The 21,638-nt window shown below is 36.0% G+C and overlaps 1 protein-coding gene across 9 annotated transcripts in view; it reads left to right on the top strand.

Annotated features, from left to right (window-relative positions):
• Positions 1-21,638, top strand: part of CNKSR2 (connector enhancer of kinase suppressor of Ras 2) — a 220,823-nt gene that overhangs the window by 88,706 nt on the left and 110,479 nt on the right. For 8 of the 9 annotated variants that reach the window (XM_032202209.1, XM_032202225.1, XM_032202198.1 and 5 more), the window contains exons 6-8: positions 5,232-5,351; positions 11,988-12,047; positions 17,424-17,492. In XM_032202209.1, coding sequence (XP_032058100.1) covers positions 5,232-5,351; positions 11,988-12,047; positions 17,424-17,492 — 249 coding nt within the window. The remainder of the gene's footprint in view (positions 1-5,231; positions 5,352-11,987; positions 12,048-17,423; positions 17,493-21,638) is intronic. The other variant, XM_032202162.1, reaches the window with a different exon arrangement.

The raw sequence follows: 21,638 nt of genomic DNA, 5'->3' as shown, positions 1-21,638 counted from the left end.
AGCACCCCCAGATCCTTTTCTGCAGAGCAGCTTACCAGCTGGGTGCTACATCCTCCATAAAGTTCTGAGACAGTTCTCCTTGGCCTTTTGCTCATCACCATCTGTTGAGAAGTACAGCCACTGCATACGAGTGTGCATCTTCTCTGCTGAAGTCAGAAAGTGGCAAAGGGACAAGTGCTAGATTAATTTGGGTAACATTCCTATTTGTACCTTGCAAAGGTGAAAGAAAAGATGTCCAGCCCAGGGCTGAAGAAAAGCTATAGCCTCCAAATTAATTTGCTATATTTACAAATCTATAAGGTACTGAAGGACCACACAGGTGTTTTTAAATTGCATTACAGTAGGGAATCAGCAGTTACAAAAGTATGGTAAAGCATCCTGATCCTGTTAACAACATTTTCATAATCAGAAATGTAGTTCTACAAAGTAACAAAAGGTAACTGCCATTTGAGAGAAAAGGTGTCATCACATTATAGTGAAACTAAAATACATGTCTCTGATACAGCTTGTGCTGGATAGTTATGATGAAAAAAACAGTCTTTGTAAATTGTTTGGAACAAAATGAGTAACACATGTGCACTGTTGGTGTGCTTTTCTTCCACTTAAATTAATTGGGTAGCATATGTGCAAAATACTATGTCAGTCCATTACTTTCCATCAAAGGAAATATTAAAAATATTAATAATGAAAAACAAGGTATTTCCCTCACCTGCATAATTTGTTCCATTTGCATCTGCCAAGGTGAAAGCTCCAGTGAAGTCTGGAGAGCTTAGGGGAAAATTTAGTAAAGCACTGAATGTAATGGTGGATCTAGACATTTAGAAGTTGCTTGAATGATGAGCTCCCAAGCAATGCATATGGAACAAACCTGATGAGCTGCTGTGGAATGTTTAGGAAAGCCACAAACCAGGACTGAGATATTTCTGCACTGACTACAGTGCTTTACACTGCATGGTGCAGGTCTATCTAAATCTATACTGTGCATCTACAAATTTCAATATTCCAGGCTTGTGCTTGGTAAATGTGGGCAAGTTTTCAAAAGGAAAAAGTATTATATCTTCAGCCTGTACTTGCTAAACTTCAGATCCTTCACTCTGATGTATGATAGTATTAGAACTTTTATTTTAAAAGCTGAAGTGAAATAGCATCCCCAGTATAGGTATAAGGCTGAACCTCTCTTGCTAATTTCCTCCCCTCTCTCACAAAAATGGAGAGGAAATAATTGTTTCAAAGTGGTTATCCAGCATGAAAAAAGAATATACAAAGGACATGTGTACTTAAAGATACAAAAGCTGTGCACACCACCTTAAACTGAGAAATTCAATTCAGCAGAAAAAGACTTGAGGTAAATGCATTCTGCATTAGTCAGTGTACTGTCCTTTTATGTCTATGGACTCTTGGCTAATAACTAAACTAAGCCTCACAATACCTTCTATAATCCATTCTGGGATTATTTGTGCTACTTGCATTTGTGTCAGGAAATGCATAGTTTTGGCAGTGTCAGCCTCTGGTCATGTTTTCAGTGACAGCCTGTGTACCCTTTCCTTGCACTGGGGTGAAGACAGCTACTGCATGCCAGTATGCCCCATGCAGTTCTTGTTCTTTAACCATAGAGTGATAATGAAAAATATTTGAATGTATAACAGTTAAGGGAGAGTTGTGAGATTCTATAGGTATTCCAACACAGACAAGTTTATATATTCAGAAGAAAACTGGAGGAGTTGCTAGATATTTGCTTATGGCAGCCAGAAGTTTTGAGTGGTTGGACAGAACGTAGATCCGTCATCCAAAAGTTGCTTTTTCTTCCCAAAGTCTTGAAATTATCTTGGACCAAGAAAACAGAAAGAAAATGCATGCTATTCTGAAATTAGATGAGCAGCTTAATTAAAAACAAATCATCTACTCATTCATTTGGTGCTATGCAAATATATGTGAAATATAGTAAATTCAGGCAACACAAATATGCCAGTTTATTATGTAATAGCAGTGAGTCTTACATTCAAAATCTTCCTACAATAAGCTTCCTTTTCCCTCTAAAGAAAAGGGCAGTTCTCATAAGTACTAAACATATTTTAATGAAGTTAGGTTGCTGGACAGGACTCTTCCATAATTACTAAGCAAACAATGTAGTGATTAGGTCTCATTATCTGAATTGATCATTTCTTGAGAAAGTCTCTGTGGGTTCAATTAGTTGTCTTACTGAATCACTCAGGTCCTTTAGTGCTCTTTTAGATGGAAAAGAGTTAATTCTGTTGGTCAGAAACTGAGAGAAGCAATTCAAGAATTTTCTTGTTTGCTTTTCTGTACCTTCCATTTTCTTTTGCTGTTTCCTGTCACCTCTGATACTAACAAATGGTAATAAACCTGGTAACATTTAATGAAATTTTAGAAGCTCTCTGTCTTCAACCTGGTCAGATCTGGATATTCATGACGTGGAAAAGATTTTATAACACTGCATCAGACTTTTGCCCCTAAATTTCATTCTTTTGGGAAGGTAGATATTCATGCATCCTCACATGTTGAATGAGAGCTTTCATTTTGGGAGGCTCATAGAACTGGAAGCCTTAATCTGAAAGTATGTTCTCTAACTCTAGGGTCTCCGCTAGGGACTTTGCTGTGGCTCATGTACTGTGCTTGGAATGTGTACCCTGTTGGACACCAGAATGATATCTAAGATAGAAATATCTAGATATATAGAATAGAGAACAGAGAGAGAAATATCTGAGATAGAAAGTTACAAGATCTGAAAGAGAATAATCTTTAAGAAATGCATAGAAGAACATTGCTTTTTTGTTGTTTTGTTTTTTATCATAGTGACATGGTAATTTTTGCATCCAGTTTTCCCAGAGCTCCTTTTGGTGAATATTCATACCACCTTGTTCCACAATTGTACCTTATAGAGCCATATTGGGATGCTGACCTCCTCAGGCTTACGGTACACACCGTCTGTGCCCCCTCTGACAAAGAAGCAGAGGGAGAGCAGCTGCCCCAGCAAGCTATGTAATGCCTCCCAGACAGGCTTCTGTTCAGAGTCACATAATGGACTTGCCTAACTCTTCTCCGTCATCTGCCAAGGCAGCCAAGGACTCTTGTTTGAACAAGGAGCCACATCTCCAATCTCTAAATTGGCATACCTCCTGTTAGGTGGTAGGAACACTCCTAGGCATTTTGGCTATGCGACAGTAAGGAATAGGAGACAAAATAATATATTAATTCTTTATAAGTGGAAGCTGATCTGAAGCTGCTAGGGACTCAAAAACGTAGTAGTTTTTGAAGAGACTAACAGGAAGACTAGGTGGGTGAATACAAGTGTGCAGGTATATGAAAAATTCAGTTTTAATCATCAGAATGTAATTTATAGTGTGGGCCTCTTCTTTGCATGTGGGGAGCAGAGTGTTCCGTAAGTCTCTAGAAGTGATTTTTCAGTAATTCTCAGTACAATTACAAGAGAGCTGAAAATACAAATAACAAACTAGTATTGTATTTAAAAATAGAACATAAGCAAAAATACCTATGTTTACATTTTTAATAATGGAATTTTATATCATTTTTACCTTTTTAAAAATTTCAGCTCAAAGTACTTGTTTAGTATAACAAAAGCCACAAAAATAATGTTGTGATCAAGTTCATTTTTATCACTTTTTCACTTCTGCCAAATTCAAACAAAGCACAAAGCATTCTTAACCTCATTTTAAATGTTCCTTGACTTCCTTTTTTTCAATAATGATTCTGCATCATGAAATAAAGATAAAGCAGAAGGGATTTGTGTGTGTGTGTGTGTGTGTGTGTGTCCATGCTTAAAAGTAATATCTCTAGAAGAGGGTCATGTTGGTTATATATATTTTGTTATTCTCCTGTTGATTTTAATTTGTTTATTCATTTTCAACATCATTCAGTAAATATATGCCATCTATATCCTATCACAATTTATTGTTCATAAGTAATTTAAAGAGGAGAAAATTCCAGTGTGATGGTCTGTAACAGGATCAAGTCACTTTTTTTTTTTTTTTTTTTGGCCACTGGGGTTTTTTTACTTTCCTTTCTACATAAGGTATATATGCAGTTTGGCACTAAGAATTCTAATGGTGATTTGGCAAGGGCATTATATCCGTTTTCATATTTTATTTCCATATGTTGTTGTAGACACTTTTACTTGAAAAAGTATGCTTTGCAGTCTTGGAAGAGCTATGGGTGCAGCAGTTGGATGTAGTTGTGTTTCAGTCATTTGAGGGGACTGGTTAGCTTTAATCTTTTAAATGTGAGGGCAATTAAGCTGGTTCTTAATTGCTTTTGCAGTTACCCACAGTTGTGAGACCAAACGAATGTTCTGATCCCTGAATTTGCTGACAAAACACACATTTGGAAACCTGAACTGAGAAATCAGTTTTAGCTGCTGAAAGAGGATTCCACAGAAAATACTGAAACTCTCAAAAAACGCTAGCGTACAGAAATATGAGAGAATACAAGAAAATAAATTATCACTCTGCCTCTGACAAGACGGAGTTAGTGAGGAGAAGATACTAAGTCCCCATTTGACAGCCCCAGCCCTTTTAGAAACTTTTTTATTTCTGTCTTGGTACAAACGATGCCAAGGATAATAGGTTTAAGAATTATTCTATCATGAAGGGGCTATTTATTGTAATCTTCATGCCTGCAATGGTAAATCATACTTGGCACCAGCAGAGCATGTGAAATTCAGACCAAGATCAATTAGCATGTTTTATTAGCACAGAATAAACTTCAGAGTTAATGGGAGTTGCCTGTTGTTAAGAGCCTGATTTTCATCTGTGCTGAACATCTGCCCTTTCAACTGAAATTAATGGGGCATGGGGGCACTTAAAGTCTGCAAAGGATTTGGAAAGTGGGAGTCTTGGGGGTTCCCTGTATTCCTCACATGCCTGAGCATAGCTCATGGGTAGGGCATCTACTTGTGAGAGTGTATTGGATCAATACGTGTGGTCTCTTCCTGTCTTTGCTGAGAAGAAAAAGCTTTTGCTCCTTTTTCTCCTCTGATCTGACAGCGTGTCAGTTTGGTGTCATCACAAAAAGCGTATCTGGTTTTGTGTTGCTGACTAATGAGGTCTTTCCTTCTTATTCCCCTCTGCCTTGTAGATTCAACAATGTAAGCGAGTATGTACTTACATGTAAAAATATGATGTTTTAAGTTGTAGGCTGATACGCAGTTAGCAATGGTATGTTTATTATATTTTGTTTTGTTTTTTCCTTCCTAGTGTAAAACACTCTCTGGCGTCTGTGATCACATTATTTCACTCTCTTCTGATCCACTGGTTTCCCAGTCGGCTCACCTTGAAGTGATCCAGCTTACAAACATCAAGCCAAGTGAAGGGCTGGTAAGAAGTACGCAGTTAATCAAACCCATCATCCAGGATGAGAAAGTGTTGTTGTTTGTTTCTGTTTTGTTTTCTTAAATAATTTGTATATATGGAAAGAAATAGGACCTTTCAGCCATTTTTTTTTTAAAGTCTGAAATAGTTCAATTTCTTGTGCTAGTTTGATTTCTTATGCAGCTGGGCCAACTGGGAAGTATTTTGTATGGCTGACCAATGTATGCAAAAAAGTTTAGTGAACAGGAAGAAATGAACAAGAAGTTCTTGCAATTTATACCAGCTCCTGAGAAATGGTTCAGATTGTTCTAGCATCTTGAAGTCTGAAGGGATTTAAATTACTAAAATCAACTCAACCAAGAAGTTTGCGTGGGCTTATGCACAAAAACTGTCAAATGCTGGAATATGCTTCATAGTATCTCAGGGATATAAAGCTGTTTTTATAAGTTTTTCATAGGCTATGCAGCACTGCTGAGAAGCAGCTTATTGAATTTTATTGCAAGAACTCTGCATGCTTAATCAGGTGGTTGTAAAGTCCCAGTGCAACCAGTCTGTGTTTGCTGCTCAAGGGTTGACCACAGATCTTTCGTTTGCTCAAATATCCAATTTCCACTGCAATACAAAACAGATAACAATTACAGCTCTATTAATTTACATCAATACTAGAATCTTTTCCCACAAGCCTTGAAGAGAGCAGAAGGTGATCAGAATGCAGTTAACCATTTTTTGCCTAATGAAAACACTTGCAACCCATGCCTAAGTTTACTGTTGCTCCATTTCCGTGAATAAGAAGGACTATTGCTGTGCTGTTCTCTGCAGCAGGTTTCTAAAGTTGTTTGGATGCTGTAGTTCTGGAGAGTATTTTGGCTTGTGGGTTGGTTGTTGTTGGGTGTGGGGTTTCATTAGTTTGGTTTTTTGTTTGTTTGTTTGTTTTTCTTTCCATCTTTTTTGACAAATTTGGTATGTCAAGGTATTTAATTATATACTAAGTTAATTTTCTATTCTTCTGGTAAATCACAATTACAATACGAGGGGAAAAAACTTTTGGAGAACTACATAGTGCCTCATATTTTGGTCTACTATTTGTTTTCTCCTCCACCACTGGCTTTTTTTCCCCTCTCTGAATACATTTCAGACTATTCCTCAAGGATTTCATCTTTCTACAGGTTCTCTCCTCTCTCTCTTTTCTCCTGTAAATTTCTCACTCTTCTGCCAGCCCACTGCAGTAAATTTCTAAATACTGGCTTCTGCTGTAATGAAGAAATTTTCCCCCCCCTTTCTCTCAGACACCTCTTTTGGAGTTTTGTTCAATTTTAATCTTAGCTTTTCCTTTGTCTTGTGACTGTTTTTTTTTTTTTTCTTTTTCTTTTCTTTTTCCTTTTTTTACTCTCCTCATTTAAGTCTTTCTGTAGGGTGGTGTTAATACCCACTGACTGAAAAACTAAGACCATTATTTTTGTAAACAAGAACATGTTTTGTGGGTCTGTTCCTGCTTGCTAGATAATCAGATAAAAAACCTCTTCCTCCTGTGTGCCTCTGTTTTCTACCCTCTGTCTGTCTTGTTTGTTTAAACTGGAAGTTCTTGAGATAGTGCTTTCTCTTTTAATATGTATTTGTGAACCAAATGAACAGGGTCTTGTTCCTGACTGAGAAGTATCATGTCATTGTAATGAAAAAATAATTATATTTATTTTTGAAAAATGGATAATACCCACTATGCAGTATATAAGCCTTAGAAGGACTCTATGATGCTTTGATACCATGATATTTTTTCCACTTTGTCCTTGCCTGTTTATCACCATTTCTTTTGCTTCTGTATCAAGCTGGCTCCATTAGATTGTGAGCTCTCTGGAGCAGGAACCCAGGACTATGTATTTGCACCTCATGGTGCATATTGTACCTTCCAGTTTTTACAATGCCAGTCTTACTAACAGATCATCTTTGTCAGGTTGTCCTTGGTATTTTGTACAAAAGCTTTGATTCTAGGCTGCTGGGATTTTTTTCTATTTATTCTTTTTAAACTAATATTTTCAGCTGAATATATAGTGAATGTGATTCAGTAAGTGTGTTGGTTTAAGAAGTGAAGGTGGAGCTTGGAGCTTTGAATAGCATCATCAGGAGCACTTGGATGAATGTGAAGCTCGAAAACATCTGGACCTTCTTCTGGGATTCATGCAACATTGGAGGCGGAAAATGGATTATTGTCAACTTTCTTCTGCATTTTGGACCCACATGACAGTTCCATGCTGGCTTTACCAGTCACTAAATAAAAGCCCCTGTAAAGATGGAAAGACTTCAAGCACAAAGGAAAAGGGCATAGTTGGCTGCTGACTCGGAAGATGTTTTTTCACCTAGCTTAAACAACATATTTAAAGTGTCTCAAATTCAGTATCTAAGAAGCGGAAGTAGATCAGGGAGAGGAAAAAAAAAAAAAAAGAAAGAAGAAAAGGGAATGTAAAACATGGTAAATATATGATAAACATATGGTGGATGGAATTGAGAAAATGATTGGAGCCTTTACAACATAAAACAGATGGAAGCACTACCAAGATGTTTTAATTAACATGCATAATAATTCCTTCACTATATTTGACTTTTTTTTTTTTTTTTTGGAGGGGGAACGTAAGTATCACTCAGAGGTAGATGTAAATGGTCAGACTAATACCTTCATGCAGAATGAGTAGACAAATATTTTACAGGGATTGCAATGTCTTATTAAAAGTAGCTATTGCTTATCAAAAAAAAAAAAAGCTAAATAATCTGGTAAGGAATTTGATAAGGTGCAATGTGGAGAAACTCCTATGTACTGGGTAAAGCTGGAATGCAACATCATGGGTGAGTCTTGGTTTTTCTTTTTCTTCTTCTTTATCTCTAGTGTAGCCCATGTGGGTATTACTACAGAAAGAGAGATGTCCTGCAGGAATTGTGAAGTAAGGGTGAAAAAGGAGCTCTCAGAGTAGAGAATTATTCTAAAAAGCTACAAATTAATTAATGTGGTCATCTTTGCAATCACGAGCATGCAAATCGTAATAATTCCTCCCCCCCTTTTTTTTTTTTTGGAGGACTTGATATAAGAGTTTCATCCATCTCACTAGGTAGAATTTAATTTTGTGTGTTTTTCCGCTATTGATGTTATAGAAAGAGACAAAACTGGTTAGCTTAAATAGCATCTTTTGCCAGGGGACAGGCTGAAAAATACTACTGTTTGAAAACAGTGAGTGTATTTAACAAAGAAGCAGAATACTGTATGCCTTTTAGATAAAAAGCAGGTTACTAAGTTATAGCTGCCCTTTTTCCTTGGGAAGTTTTTCTAAACAGTACCTTTCTACTTATTTGTATTTTTTTAATATAGAACAGAATATCAGAGAACTGTGGAATTTCAATTTCTCCTGTTTATATTTTCATTTAATGCTATTTCATGTATATGATGGCTATAGTTGTCATATAGTGAACCTAGTCAGTTCTGTGATAGGATTTCAAGTTCAAGCTATTCACTTAGCTTGCTAGATTCAGAAATGCAAAGGTGAATATGCTTGAACATTAGACTGATTGTTCTTGGTTCCTCTTTTCCTGCTGAAGTGAACATAAAATGAGCCTGTCACAAGAAAAAGTACTCATAAAATAGAAGTTGTAGTTAGAGCACAATGTGGCAGCTACTTAAAGGGGCACTGCTGAATGCCTAGCCTAGCTAGAAAGTAATTTCCATGAATCTAGTATTAGGAAAAGTATTCCTAATACTTTTCCTTTGTTACTTGACTTGAAATGCTGGAGAAGCTGCGGAAAAAATGTCCAAGGTCTCAAAACCATGTTAACCATGGACCTTGGTCATCTTAGTCCTATCTGAGCTCTAAGGCTAAGTTGAAGAGACACTCAAGTTTACTTTTGAGCTGTTTTGCAATTTTGGAGCACATTCATGGCTAAAGAGGCAAGTGCAACTTTGGGGGACTGCATCAAGATGTCACAATGAAAGAGTAAAAATTCAGTAAGTATGTGATAAAATGGAATTAGTATCTTCTTGTATTTTCCACCCAACATTGCGTAAATTATATTAAACGTATATCAGATCCTGTTCTTGCATTTTTTTTTAAGTGTCCAAGGTCTCTTTTCTAACCCTTAACTCAATGTTTCAAACCAATCAATGCACTTTATTTTTGTTTAAACTTAAACTTCTGCCCATAACTAATCAGAACAATCTGTGGTGTAATGAAGCATGAGTTACTTGGTCTTTAATCTAGACTTTTTTTTTCCCTGATTCCCAGGGTGGTTACTGTATGGTTATTCTAGTCATATTAAGTGCATTATCTTTCCTTTTCTTTGAACTCATAGGGACTTTGGCATTATATTTTGATATTTAAGATATGTATCTTCCAATTTGTTTTAGTACAAAGGAAGAGCAAACCCTAATCTCTGTTCTTGAATACTAAATATAGTGTTGATATTGTGCAGCCACAAGGCGGCAATGAGGGGAAAAATTGTAAATGTTTGTGGTATTCTTATTTTCATTTCAGGTGAAACAGCGTACCCTAAAACATTTTTTGTATATACCATTTATGATATATAATTCACAACAAGCAGTGGAGAAAAGCATGTGGAGGAATAGCTCATCTTTCTGTTGCGTTTTTATTTGTAAATGGCAAAATGTTACATCTGCTTATTTAACAATTGCTTTATAAACAAAATGGTGTTGGCTCTTACAAAACTTACACTTACTGTGTAGTATCAGTGTAGCATTAGTTAATTTTGCAGGTGTGGAATAAATATATCTTTTTTTTTTCAGCTTCCCTCTTTGATCTCTTTCCCAATGCATGCAAAATCTTGATTTTTGGCTTTAAAAGATTTTTTTTCAGAAATTTTCTCCTCTTTTGCATCTGGAAATTGTTTTAAATTTTCTAGAAAACACTAGATTGGATGCAAACTGTACTCTACAATCGTATATTTGGATTCTCTTACCATCCTTCAGAATAATGCTTTGCACAAATCTAAACACTGAATAGCTATTAAGTAACTATTTTTCCTATGCTTTCTCCCTTACATTTAAGTTGGAAACAGTAGCCAATTATCAATAAAAGCAAAGCTGTGACTTTCTTCAGAAAGTATTCTATGTGGACCTGACTCATAATTCCTGCCACCACAAAGTCACTATGGTTTCAGCTCTTGCCATGTTGCAGGGTGTGTGGTCAGGTCACTTAGATTTAAACAGTAAGAAGGATTTATGCCCTGGTTTTTGTTGGTTTCAGGTAGTTATTAGGTGCCAAAAAAAGATATCAGCGTCTCTCAGCCTCTTGTGTGGCTCATTATTCTGTCTGTAAAATGTGTATATATTAGTGTTTCCCTACCTCACAGGGGTGTTGTGAGGATAAATGTACAAGAAATTGTCATTCTATATTTGAGGTAAATGAGCCAAGCAGAAAACTGTATTCATAGAGCCAATCAATTGAAAAATTATTTAAGGTGGATAGAGGAGCTCGAAGTGAAAGGATAGTGTTGGGGGTTCCTATCTTCTTCCTATGTCTGTGTAAGAATGAGTAAATCCTTGCTTCGTGCTCTTCAAGCTGTGGCAGCCCGACATGACAACTGCATTTGATGCTACATGCTATGCAGGGCAAAATAGAAGCCTAGTTTTGAGTCCCCTTTCCTAGGAAACTCATGAACTCTCCCCACTACCAAAATGTCAGAGTTCTGGTCCCAAATTAGATTAGTGCAACTGGGTAAGTCTTCTTTGCCTCTTTACTGTACTTCAGTAGTTCCTCAGCTAGTAACAGACTTTGTTATAACACTCTTAAATAGAGAAAAAGGAGGTAACATTACTCAAGATAATTAAAATAATGTTTACTCAAGTTTCATTATTTACCTGCTTTCTATTAACTGAATGGAGGAAGGGAGATTCCTCAAAAGTTGCTTAAATGTGCAGTATATATCAACTATCTCTCTTTTTTCCTTCTTTTTCTACCTTAGTGGTTGCTATTAAAATGTTTGTATTTTGACTTGATGAAGAAACAGATTTGAGGTACCGAAGTTTTTCCCCCCTTTTCCACACTTTTTGAAAAAAGTTGCAGATCTAACAAAGTTGATGTTTAAGTTGTCATAATTGAGTTTTGTAACTGAGCTGTTCACTGAGATGAGTAAGACAGTCAGAAAGTCTTTGGACCATTTTACAGGCATGCTTCAGAGCATTGTTTATCAGTTTGGATGTCATGTCTCTGCCAGAGATTCCAGGTCTTTTAAAGCCTTCTGTTTCTTCCAAAACAAAATGGAAGTATTGATCATCCTAAGGCAATTCATAATTTTTTTAATTTTTTTTTGTCGCCTTAGTCAGATGCTACTGTTGTTACATTTGTAGTTGAAGCAGTATATAAGAAAACTAGGAAGCATTTGTGGAGATGGCTGTGGTAAAAGTTTTAGGTTCCTATTGCTAATTACGGCCAGAATCATTTGGTCTGTTGTTCTCTAGGTATGTCAAAGAGCATTGTTCTATCCAGATACAAGTTCCTCATGACATATATTAAAAGTTTGCAAAATTTGGGGGAAAAAAATAAAAAAAAAGAAAACATGCTTTTCTTTTAGAGATGTGCAAGTTATGTTTGGTTGGTGATCGTTTGTGAAACACTTTAAAAATTCTTTCCCATGATGTCTTTTTCTTAGGGTATGTACATTAAATCAACATATGATGGTCTCCATGTAATTACTGGAACAACAGAAAATGTAAGTATTGTTAATACTGTATGTTCAGGCCTGGAAGCCTTTTTGACCTTACCTGTGGTTTATGCTTTCCCTTTGCTATAGACTACGTTTTGCTTGCAGAAGTGTGCTAGTTGGCTGTTGAGGACCAATAGCATGTTGGACGGCAGAAACGCTTGTGCTTGTTTATTTCAGAATTGAAGCAGTTGTTCCCAGTTGAGAACTAGGAGAATCAGTTTTGATTTGCTCTTGCTAGACACCTAAAATGAATCAAATGATCAAGATAGGGGGTAGCTATCTTGAAGTTACCTTGCTGTATGAATAAAAGATAAATCTTGGTTATGTATAGACTGACACAGTGATGTTTGCAGCAGTATTAGAAAAACAGCTTTCATATTTGCCATCTATTGAGCTTTATTTAGTAATAAATAAGTGCATGAAAATGAGGACATCCCTTCACGTTGACAAGTAAGCATATGTTTCTGCATGAACTGAGCAATGCCTTTAGAAAGGAACACTTATTACTGTTGTACTAATTCTCATTGAAAGTATAAAACAGCAAGCAAACCGTAATAGACCACTTTTCAATGACCCTTGAAATACAACCTCCTTTCCTTGTACACCATATGCAGAGAACTATCTGTATGTTAGGAAATGAGCAAGATGATCAATTTGGGAGAGAAAGTCTTCTATCCATAATTTTCAATGAACACAGAATAACCTACTGAACAATACTGAACCGTTTCATAATGGCTTAAGCAATTCCTTTTGAAGATTTTGATGTCAATTTCCTAAGATGAAGCTGTCAGAAATGTTTGTTTTATTCTGCTACTGTGTCATACTGTGCGAAGTACAAAGTACCTACATGGTATTTACAGCTGCTGCATCTAATCTGCAGTGAGGTTCTGCTAACCTCTCAATAAAATAGGAATACTTTTTTTGTCCCTTCACAGGAACTGCAGTCTGATAATCTTTCTTTTTTTTTTTTTCTTTTGCTGTGGGCAGGATATCCATGTGTTATACACAATAGATAATATCTGTTGCAGAACTTCTGTCTCAGAATGCTGCCTTTCTCAGAGTAAGGAAAGCATAAGGAATTCCACCCTTGAAATCAAAATCTTAGGGAGCCTACAGCTCAAAATATCTTGAGTAAAATTAGCAAAACTAAACAAAGACAACAGAACCATTGTTGAGCCAACTGTAGAAAACATATGAAAGAAGATATTTTTTACAGTTGAATTTCTCTCAGATTGTAAAAGGAACCATTTCTCTCCATGAATTACTAATATTGGATTTAATTTCCCAGGGGCAAAGATAAAAATAAAATCTTAATGCATTCCCTCAAAATGCTTATCTTTTGTGATTCATGAATATAATTTAAACCCATGTCAGGAAGCTTCAGTCATTATGACTTTTCTGCTTTTGTTACTGATGCTTTCAGTCACTGTAACAGCCTTAAGGTTCTCACAGCAGGCTGAGAAACTGAAGTCTGCTATCTAGGGAAAATCCTGTTGTGTGCTAAAATATTTGTGAAAATGAGTAGCGCCTTAGAGAAAGTAAGGTGTCTTCTGGATTTAAACACACAGTAGCTAGCCATTTCCTTTGATAGATGGGAAGAGAAACATCTAAGCAGCATGGTCAGAGTAAGGTCGTGGTGGTGCAGATGTGATCTGACCCATTGCTGTTTACCACTTATGGGACAGCTAAACTTCTATGAAACAGCAAGAATCCAGATTATCTTCCCTTTGAACAAAAGTTTATAGCCTTTTTCTTTCCAATTCTGCTCCAGAAGAGAAGAAATTGGCACAACTTTTTATCTGACACCTTCCTGAGAGATCACAGAGAAGCACTTCTATTTTTAATAAACACAGTAGCATAGCAATGCTAGACACCTAATCTAACATAGTATCCACAGTTCTGCTTTATCTGTTGGCAATTTGAAGTGCTTTGGCTAGTTCCAAAATCTATTAGAGTCTTCACCTTGTGGTTTGGTATTAGGAGCCATCTTTCCCAACACATCAGCTCTGCAGTTCAGATTAGCTGAGCGCTGAACCTTGAAGTGTGAAAGAGCAGGTTTCATCACAGGTCACTTCCCTGGAAGATCTTCTCTCTGGTGGTCCTTTAGCATTAGAGGAACTTGAGCTTTCTGGTTCATGTCTTCCCTCTCTTGATTGAAAGCAATAATTATAAAGGATGCATTGTTCCAGCAGGAGATTACAGCTTTCTTATTGAGTAGCCCTTTTAGACCATGTTGGAGAGAGGCTTTTCATTCACAAAACAAATGTATTCTTCAGATAAGGTCATTTTGTAATTTGGTTTTCCAAATGAAAAGGTATTTTCTGAGTAATGTTTTGGGCTGCATATACAGCAGGACTGTAACTTTAACGGAATTGTTCCCTGTGTTCCCACTTAATGTGCACTAGTCAAGTTTGCAGGTATCCTTACAGCTTGGGGAGGAGAGACTTGAGAAGAAATAATACCCAAATCTGTACATGCAGATTTATATGCATGCATTTATATGCTCCATCCCTTAATGAGGGCAGAGTGGTATAAATTGATCTTTCAGACAGTTTGGCTATACTGAGAAAATGGGACAAAGACGACGTTTAACCTAAAGGACAAAACTAAATCTATTCTGAAGAATAAAATCTGAACACATTTTGTTTACCTTGTACAATATGAATGTGTGAACCTCAGCAACAGGTACTTCCATCTGTTGTTAAAATCCCTTTTAATTACCCCTGAAATTACCAGCTAATGAAGATACAGACATGACAGGACTTGGTTCATAGAATCATAGAATGGCCTCAGTTGGAAGGACCTCAAGTATCACCTAGTTCCAACCCCCCTGTCATAGGCAGGGACACCACCCACAAGATCAGGTTGCTCAGGACCTCGTCTAACCTCGTCTTGAACACCTCCAGGAATGGGGCATCCACAGCCTCTCTGGGCAACCTGTGCCAGTCCCTCACCTCCCTCTGAGTGAAAAACTTCCTTCTAACCTCTAATCTAAGTCTCCCCTCTTTGAGTTTAAAACCTTTTCCCCTTTTCCTATCATTATCTACCTGAGTAAAGAGTCCTTCTCCATCCTTTATATAAGACACCCCCCACTCCCCCCGACAGTATTGAAAAGCTGCAATGAGGTCACCCTGGAGCCTTCTCTTCTATAGGCTGAACATTCCCAGCTCTCTCAGCCTTTTTCATAGGAGAGGTGCTCTGATAATTTTCATGGCCCTCGTTTGGACCCACTCTAACAGCCCCACATCCTTCTTGAGCTGGGGGCCCCAGACCTGGACACAGCACTCCAAGAGGGGCCTCAGCCAGGGTTGAACAGAGGGGGACAGACACCTTCCTTGACCTGCTTGTCACATGCAGCCTAGGATGCAGTTGGCCTCCTGGGCTGCAAGTGCACGCTGCTGGCTAATGTAGAGCTTTTCATCCATCAGAACCATTTGTTCCTCCTAGCAGAGCTTTGCAAGTGGATGTTTTGCTTAAATATCATCATATGCATTTAAAAACAAAATAAAAATATATGAATTCTCTTCTCTTTTCCTTAAATAGCAATGATAGAATATATTTCTTAACAGGGAGGTCTGTATTCTTTACTTGTGTGGAAAAAAAACAACAGTAAGGAGCAAGAGTTGCAACTTCCTCACAAGACCACAGCCTTGAGACTCCTGTATAAATGATTTTTACATCATCTTGCAGAGTATTCCAAGCATAATTTGAATTATTATTTTTTTTTACAGTATACATTTTCAATTTGAAGATTCCCAGACCCTGTTTTGCTTTGCCAAGTGCTACACAAAAATACCTGTTTTGTCAAGAAAAATTTAAGCTGTAAATGCTGAAGTCTGTACAGGATAAAATTTTATATTATAATAAAGACCCATTATGTTAAATGGTGGCTACATGGGATTCACTTGCATAGACGTTTTGAAAGTCTTGGTTGTAACAACATCTGAGCTAAAATAGCGATGCTACATAGCAAGACTATGAAGATTTTTAGAGAGATGAATGAAGAGATGTGAGTAGTGAAATGTCAGAAGGTAGATCACTGGAACGTCATTTTTCCCAAAGTCAACACCTTTAATGCTGAATAGTGCCAAATAGTCAAGGCAGCTTTTCTTATCTAACTAAAATTACACTTTTACCAGCCCAGCTTGATTTAAAATGTTCTGAGCAATGCCTCCTAGAACTGAGTTGTGAGTGACCCTTCTGTTAAATTCACGTTTCTCTTGGATATCTTCCATTTAAACACTGTTTTTAGGTTAAGCCATGACATGTGGAACTGCACTGGAAAGTCATAGCACAGCTATGGGACACACATTTTTGGATAGGGATATAGTACATAGGTTATCACAAAGAATCCACACTGCAGTCCTGGAGCATGTTCTCAAGACTGCATGTTATCTCACCTGAAAATTAATTAAACTTAATTCCATCATTTCTGTAAAATTCATGGCAGCTTTTTGGAAAGCTGATCCTGAGCAATTTGTTGATTTTTTTCTTCTTCTTTTTTTTTTTTTTCTTCAAACTGTCAGTCTCAACTTCTAACTTTAAGTTGACTTAAGTGACTTCATAGAGTGGCAGCCACAGTATTGAGACAGAAATCATAAATTGTCACACTATGAAAAGCTTAATGAACTTTAACTCCTTTAAATGTAGGTGTTATGTTTTTGTTTTTTCCCCCTGTAAAACAGTTGTTCTACTGTAAATATAGGTGACCGAAGAGGAGAAATTTTTTTGTTCTGTGCATATGGGGGTGTGTGTTTTTTGAGGCAAAAACAAAGAACAAAACTACTTTGCTTTTTGAAAGTGTGATCTTAGTAGGATTTTGATGCTGATTGCAATACTTTTGCCCTAATAATGACCTAGAAACTAAGTTACCATGTAACTTGTATGATCTTCCTAGCCTAGTCCTCTCTCCTTATATAGTCTTCGAAGAACATTGATTTACTGAAGTTTTCTGGAACCAATTGAAATGTTAGAAAATAACTAAAAAGACAATGTTATGATTTTTGTTTATGAAGCAATTTCAAATGAGTCTTGATAGGTTCAACATTCAGGCAAAGATGGGCTTAAGAGATGTCAGGTGGCTTAAAGCAGTCCTTTGGTGGAATGAAATTAAAAATAAATCCTTAAGATTTGGTTACCCTCTCTAAATACATATATTCATACCGTTCTTACCAGTTTATTGCATTGTATACCATAGCACAGATTATTTTTCTCCAACAACAATGAATTAATTTACCAAATATTTCTTAAATTCTTCATTTCACAGCGGAATGTAATTATCAGTCTAACCTGATTTACATACCTTAGCAACCATACTGCTGAAAGAGAGATGATGACCAGTAAGAACTGTATTCTTTATCATCTCTTTTATTTTAAATTCAGTCACCTGCAGATCGGTGCAAGAAAATCCATGCTGGGGATGAAGTGATTCAAGTTAACCACCAAACTGTGGTATGTATAACTATGTTCTGTGTCAATTGGAGATAGAGATTTCATGGCACATCAGCATATGTAGAGAAGAAATGTGTAGAAAAATGTGTTGTTTATAAATCTTTTTTTTTTTTTTTTTTTTTTCTAACATCTACATTTTCCTATTCTCTTCTGATAACTCATAATTCTCAAGCTCTTAAATAAGCCCTGAGCATCTGAGTATCATTGGAGATACGAAGTCAGGTAAATAACAGCAGCCTGGGAGATATGTTAGGGTGTTTTCTGTTTATCTGTGCTCTACTAATAAACAGTTGTTTTCAGTGTGATAGATGGGTTGGGTTGAAGGCATGCAGGGAAGATGAACTGTTGCACCCTTGTGGGTTTAAGATCAAGACTGCTTCCTAAAAACTGGAAGCCTTGTTACTTTCTAAATCTAATGGAATATTTAGAACATGTTTTTCAAGAACAAAAGCAGTTAAAATTCCTATAACATGCTGAGAGTATTTAGCCTAACATGAATATAGGTTTTTAAACTTGGAAAGTTAAGATGAGACAAATCTTTTAGATATGATAGGCAAGCACATCTAATACCATGCAAATTGCTCTCTCTGTTAGCAGATACGTGGTAGTTCATGATGACTTATTTAGGACTGGTGAACTGTTAAAGTAAAGCTACTTTTTCTAAGAAAAGGTAAACAGAAAAGAGTAGACTGTCGGTATAGAAAGCAACTATTCTTTTTCCAAAGCATAAGCTTTCTTAAGACTGGTGAAAGTCAATACGTGGTATTAATTACGTATGTCCTCACAAGCAATTTAAATGACAGAAAATGATCCTAGATTTCCATTATTAATGCAGCAATCCTTTGATAAAAGTGTTTCATCATTCCCCATAGGGTTCCACTTATAGCTTTAGGCCACTGTACATCATGTCAACTCCTCTGCACAAATTAGTATAATATTTCAGCTTACCCTCCAGCTAAGTTTGATATCAAATATACTGTACAAGTGTGGAACTTAACTGATGAGAAGCTATCTTTTGAGCTAGGCAGTGTAAATTGATAAATCAAACCTAATCATTACAAATTTTTTCCCTATATGGATTCTTCATAAGTCCTGTATCCCATAATTACTTACTTGAATTACTTACTTGGTTGAAGACTGATTTTTTCTTCTGATTTAAGAAAGCTTTTGATGTCAATTTAGTATGGCAAAAAGTTATAAAACGCTGTTACCTAGGCTATCGAAATGTGTATGCATCTGAGGAAGCCATCAACGAGCGTTCTGTCCTTATGATAGCTAGTTTTTCCAGCCAATTTTGATGGTGCTATATAATGAAGCTTACTTGTCAATTTGAAGATTTTCAGTCAACCAGGTATTAATTCTAGTTTTCTTGACACTTCTGTACTGCATTTATTTCATGGAAAGATCAGGTTCTTACTCTTAACAGTACTAATAAAAATGTTCTGACACGCCTTAATATGAGCTTTCTTATGTAGTTAGAATTTTGAATGTAAGGTTTGGGTGTATTGGTTCTTGTATCAGTTAAACTATAAATTTTGAGAGGAAAAAAAAATAGGAAAAAAAAAAGTTGATTGTGGTGCTAGAAGAAAGGAACACAGGAAATTTAGACAACCTTAATTTTATATTTCAGCAGTAACATTTGGTGTAAAGGATATGTGTAGAAATAGGCTAAATTATACATTTGCATATTTTCTTGCTTTGTTGTATCAGAAATCTAATTAAAATAATTGGCATATTTGATGCTATATCATCCTTGTATTTTAGTGTTCCATTTCCACAGTGAAGTCGGCTAGCATTTTCTTAGAAACTTCATGGAACCTTTCATATTACCTTTACAAAAGTACTCTGCATTCTCTTTCCAATTTATAGAGCCTAAATATTCAACCTTTTCTACAAGTATTGCAGCACTTTTTAATTTTTTTTTCATCTATTTATTTCTTTTGGCAAGAGTCTTAGTCAGTTCTTTTGTACTCTGGCCCCTATCATGAGAAATTTACTGTCCAATTCTAGGAATCTATTTTTCTGGGAAGAAGTTTAAATATTCTTACTTAAAGTGTTTCTTTCTTTGGAGATAAAGGATTCTGAAGATGTTTCTTTATACCTCTTCTGTTTATTAAATTATTTTTTTGCATTTCATATACTGCTCAGCAGTTGAAATCATAGGATCTGTTTTTCAGTTTGCTTCTTATAACTTATTCACTATCACTTACAGAGTTTATAGAAATAACTATGGCTAAATCTAATGAAGATTTAACTCTCAAACTGTAAAGTATTGTTCACATGTAACTGTTATTTGGGTCATCTCTTGTAAGTGGAAAATCAAACTTAAAAAAAAAATCTTAAAAAATATTTTGAAGTACTCTTTTTCCATATTCAGTTATTTCAGTGTATTCTGTCAGTCAAAATTAAGTTAATACCTGGATTTTGGTGCTATGTATTTCAAAGAATGAATATAGGAAAGAGAAACTCCCATGTAATTATTTTAAAAATCCAACTTGTTTACTAGCACCTTTTACCAGAATCACATTTTAATCATGAAAAGTTTGAAATTAGGAGAATAGTTAAGTGACTTAAATTGATTCTTAGTATAGAAGTTCTAATATTGGATGTCAAATAATTTTTAATTCGTGATTGACAACCGCTCTTTGCTTATGCTGGTGCTCTATATTTATGTTATTTCATCTGGCAGTGAAATCAAAGGATTTCAAATGATTGCCTTGATCTTATGCTATGTTAGTAGAAAACATGTAACAGGATGTATTCCACTTGTTGCTGGCAGGAAGTCTGGAATGTAAAAATCTTCTGAATTTTTTTAAATAAATAAAATGCAATAAAACTAAAGTAAATTTAATGTTCAGAAAAATGTTCCTTTTAAGTTGTAGTTTATTGATGTTAGATAGCTATGTGAATCTTCTGTCAGTTCTGTCTTAAAGATGAGGTGTGGGGTTTTTGGTTGGTTGGTTGTTTTTTTTAAATAACTACGTAACTAGAGGCATGACTCCGCCCTTCAAATTCAAAGGTTTTAGCCCCTCCATTCCCATAAACTTCCAGCTAAATTTCATCCTTAATCTCCTATAAGAGTCAGCCTGTCCAAAACAGTTCCAATGTAAACAAAAAGGGCGATACAGAATTTGCACTGTATTTCAGGGCTCATGTTTATTCCCATACATAATTCAGGAGTGTATTTTGCCTCAAGATAGTATTCCTTTTAGCCAACTGAAGGTGCAGGAAAAATATTATTGTGCACATGAGTTATTACTGCTTGCAGTATTCTTTCTGGTTTCATCAGTGCTGAAACTGTGGAGAAGATACTCAGAGCAGAAGTGAGGTATACACTGAGGAAGCAGGATTCTTGAAAAGCAGGTTGTTGTTGTGTAATCTCCAGTGAATAGTTTGTTTTGGAGGAATTTTTGGCACACTGCATACATTTCTAATGCAAGTATGATATGACATGGATTTCATACATGTATGATATGATGTGATAGACATGGATTTCCGTAATTTGTGTCTGTTAGCTAAAACTCATTAGAGCATATGTAAGTGTAGATGATGAAAAAAATGGTTTAGTTTGGTGAATATACTAAGTGAATATAAACAGTTATTGATCTGTTTCATGTAGAAGCTGGTATGTTTTACGTGTATGGTGTTTTTGGACTCCTGCAGGTAACACCTAACTTCTGTATGCCATATTCCTTTAAAGTGGAAATGCCTTTGGTCTCTCGTGAGCTAAGCCAGGTCCACAGAAGTTAGTTGCTTTTTTATGTATATATATATATTTTTTTTTACAGTACAAAAACTGTGAGGAGGTGTTGCTAAAATTAATCTAAAACACAATGTATATACTTACCTTTCATTTCTGTAAAGTCACAAATTTAGGAAGGGCACGATGCCTTTCTGAATCTTATTCTAATTTAATTCTTGCTTAGAAAAAGAAAGGGAGAGGTTTTTAAGATTCATTGTGCAATGAGTGAGAAGAATTCAAATTTCATCAGATCTCTCAGGTTTTCTGGGGAGCTGGCAAATTCCAGCTGATGGGGAATGCTGAATTTGAGGTGCATATGAATCTCTGCAGTGCATGCATCTGAAACTGAGTTTGCTGTAAATATCTTTTCATTTTGGGAGAAACAAACCAAAAAACTATATTGG

Source organism: Aythya fuligula, chromosome 1, assembly GCF_009819795.1.
Source record: "Aythya fuligula isolate bAytFul2 chromosome 1, bAytFul2.pri, whole genome shotgun sequence".
NCBI lineage: Eukaryota > Metazoa > Chordata > Aves > Anseriformes > Anatidae > Aythya > Aythya fuligula.
The sequence above is the reverse complement of the archived record's forward strand: the minus strand, read 5'-3'. Positions and strand labels throughout refer to the sequence as shown.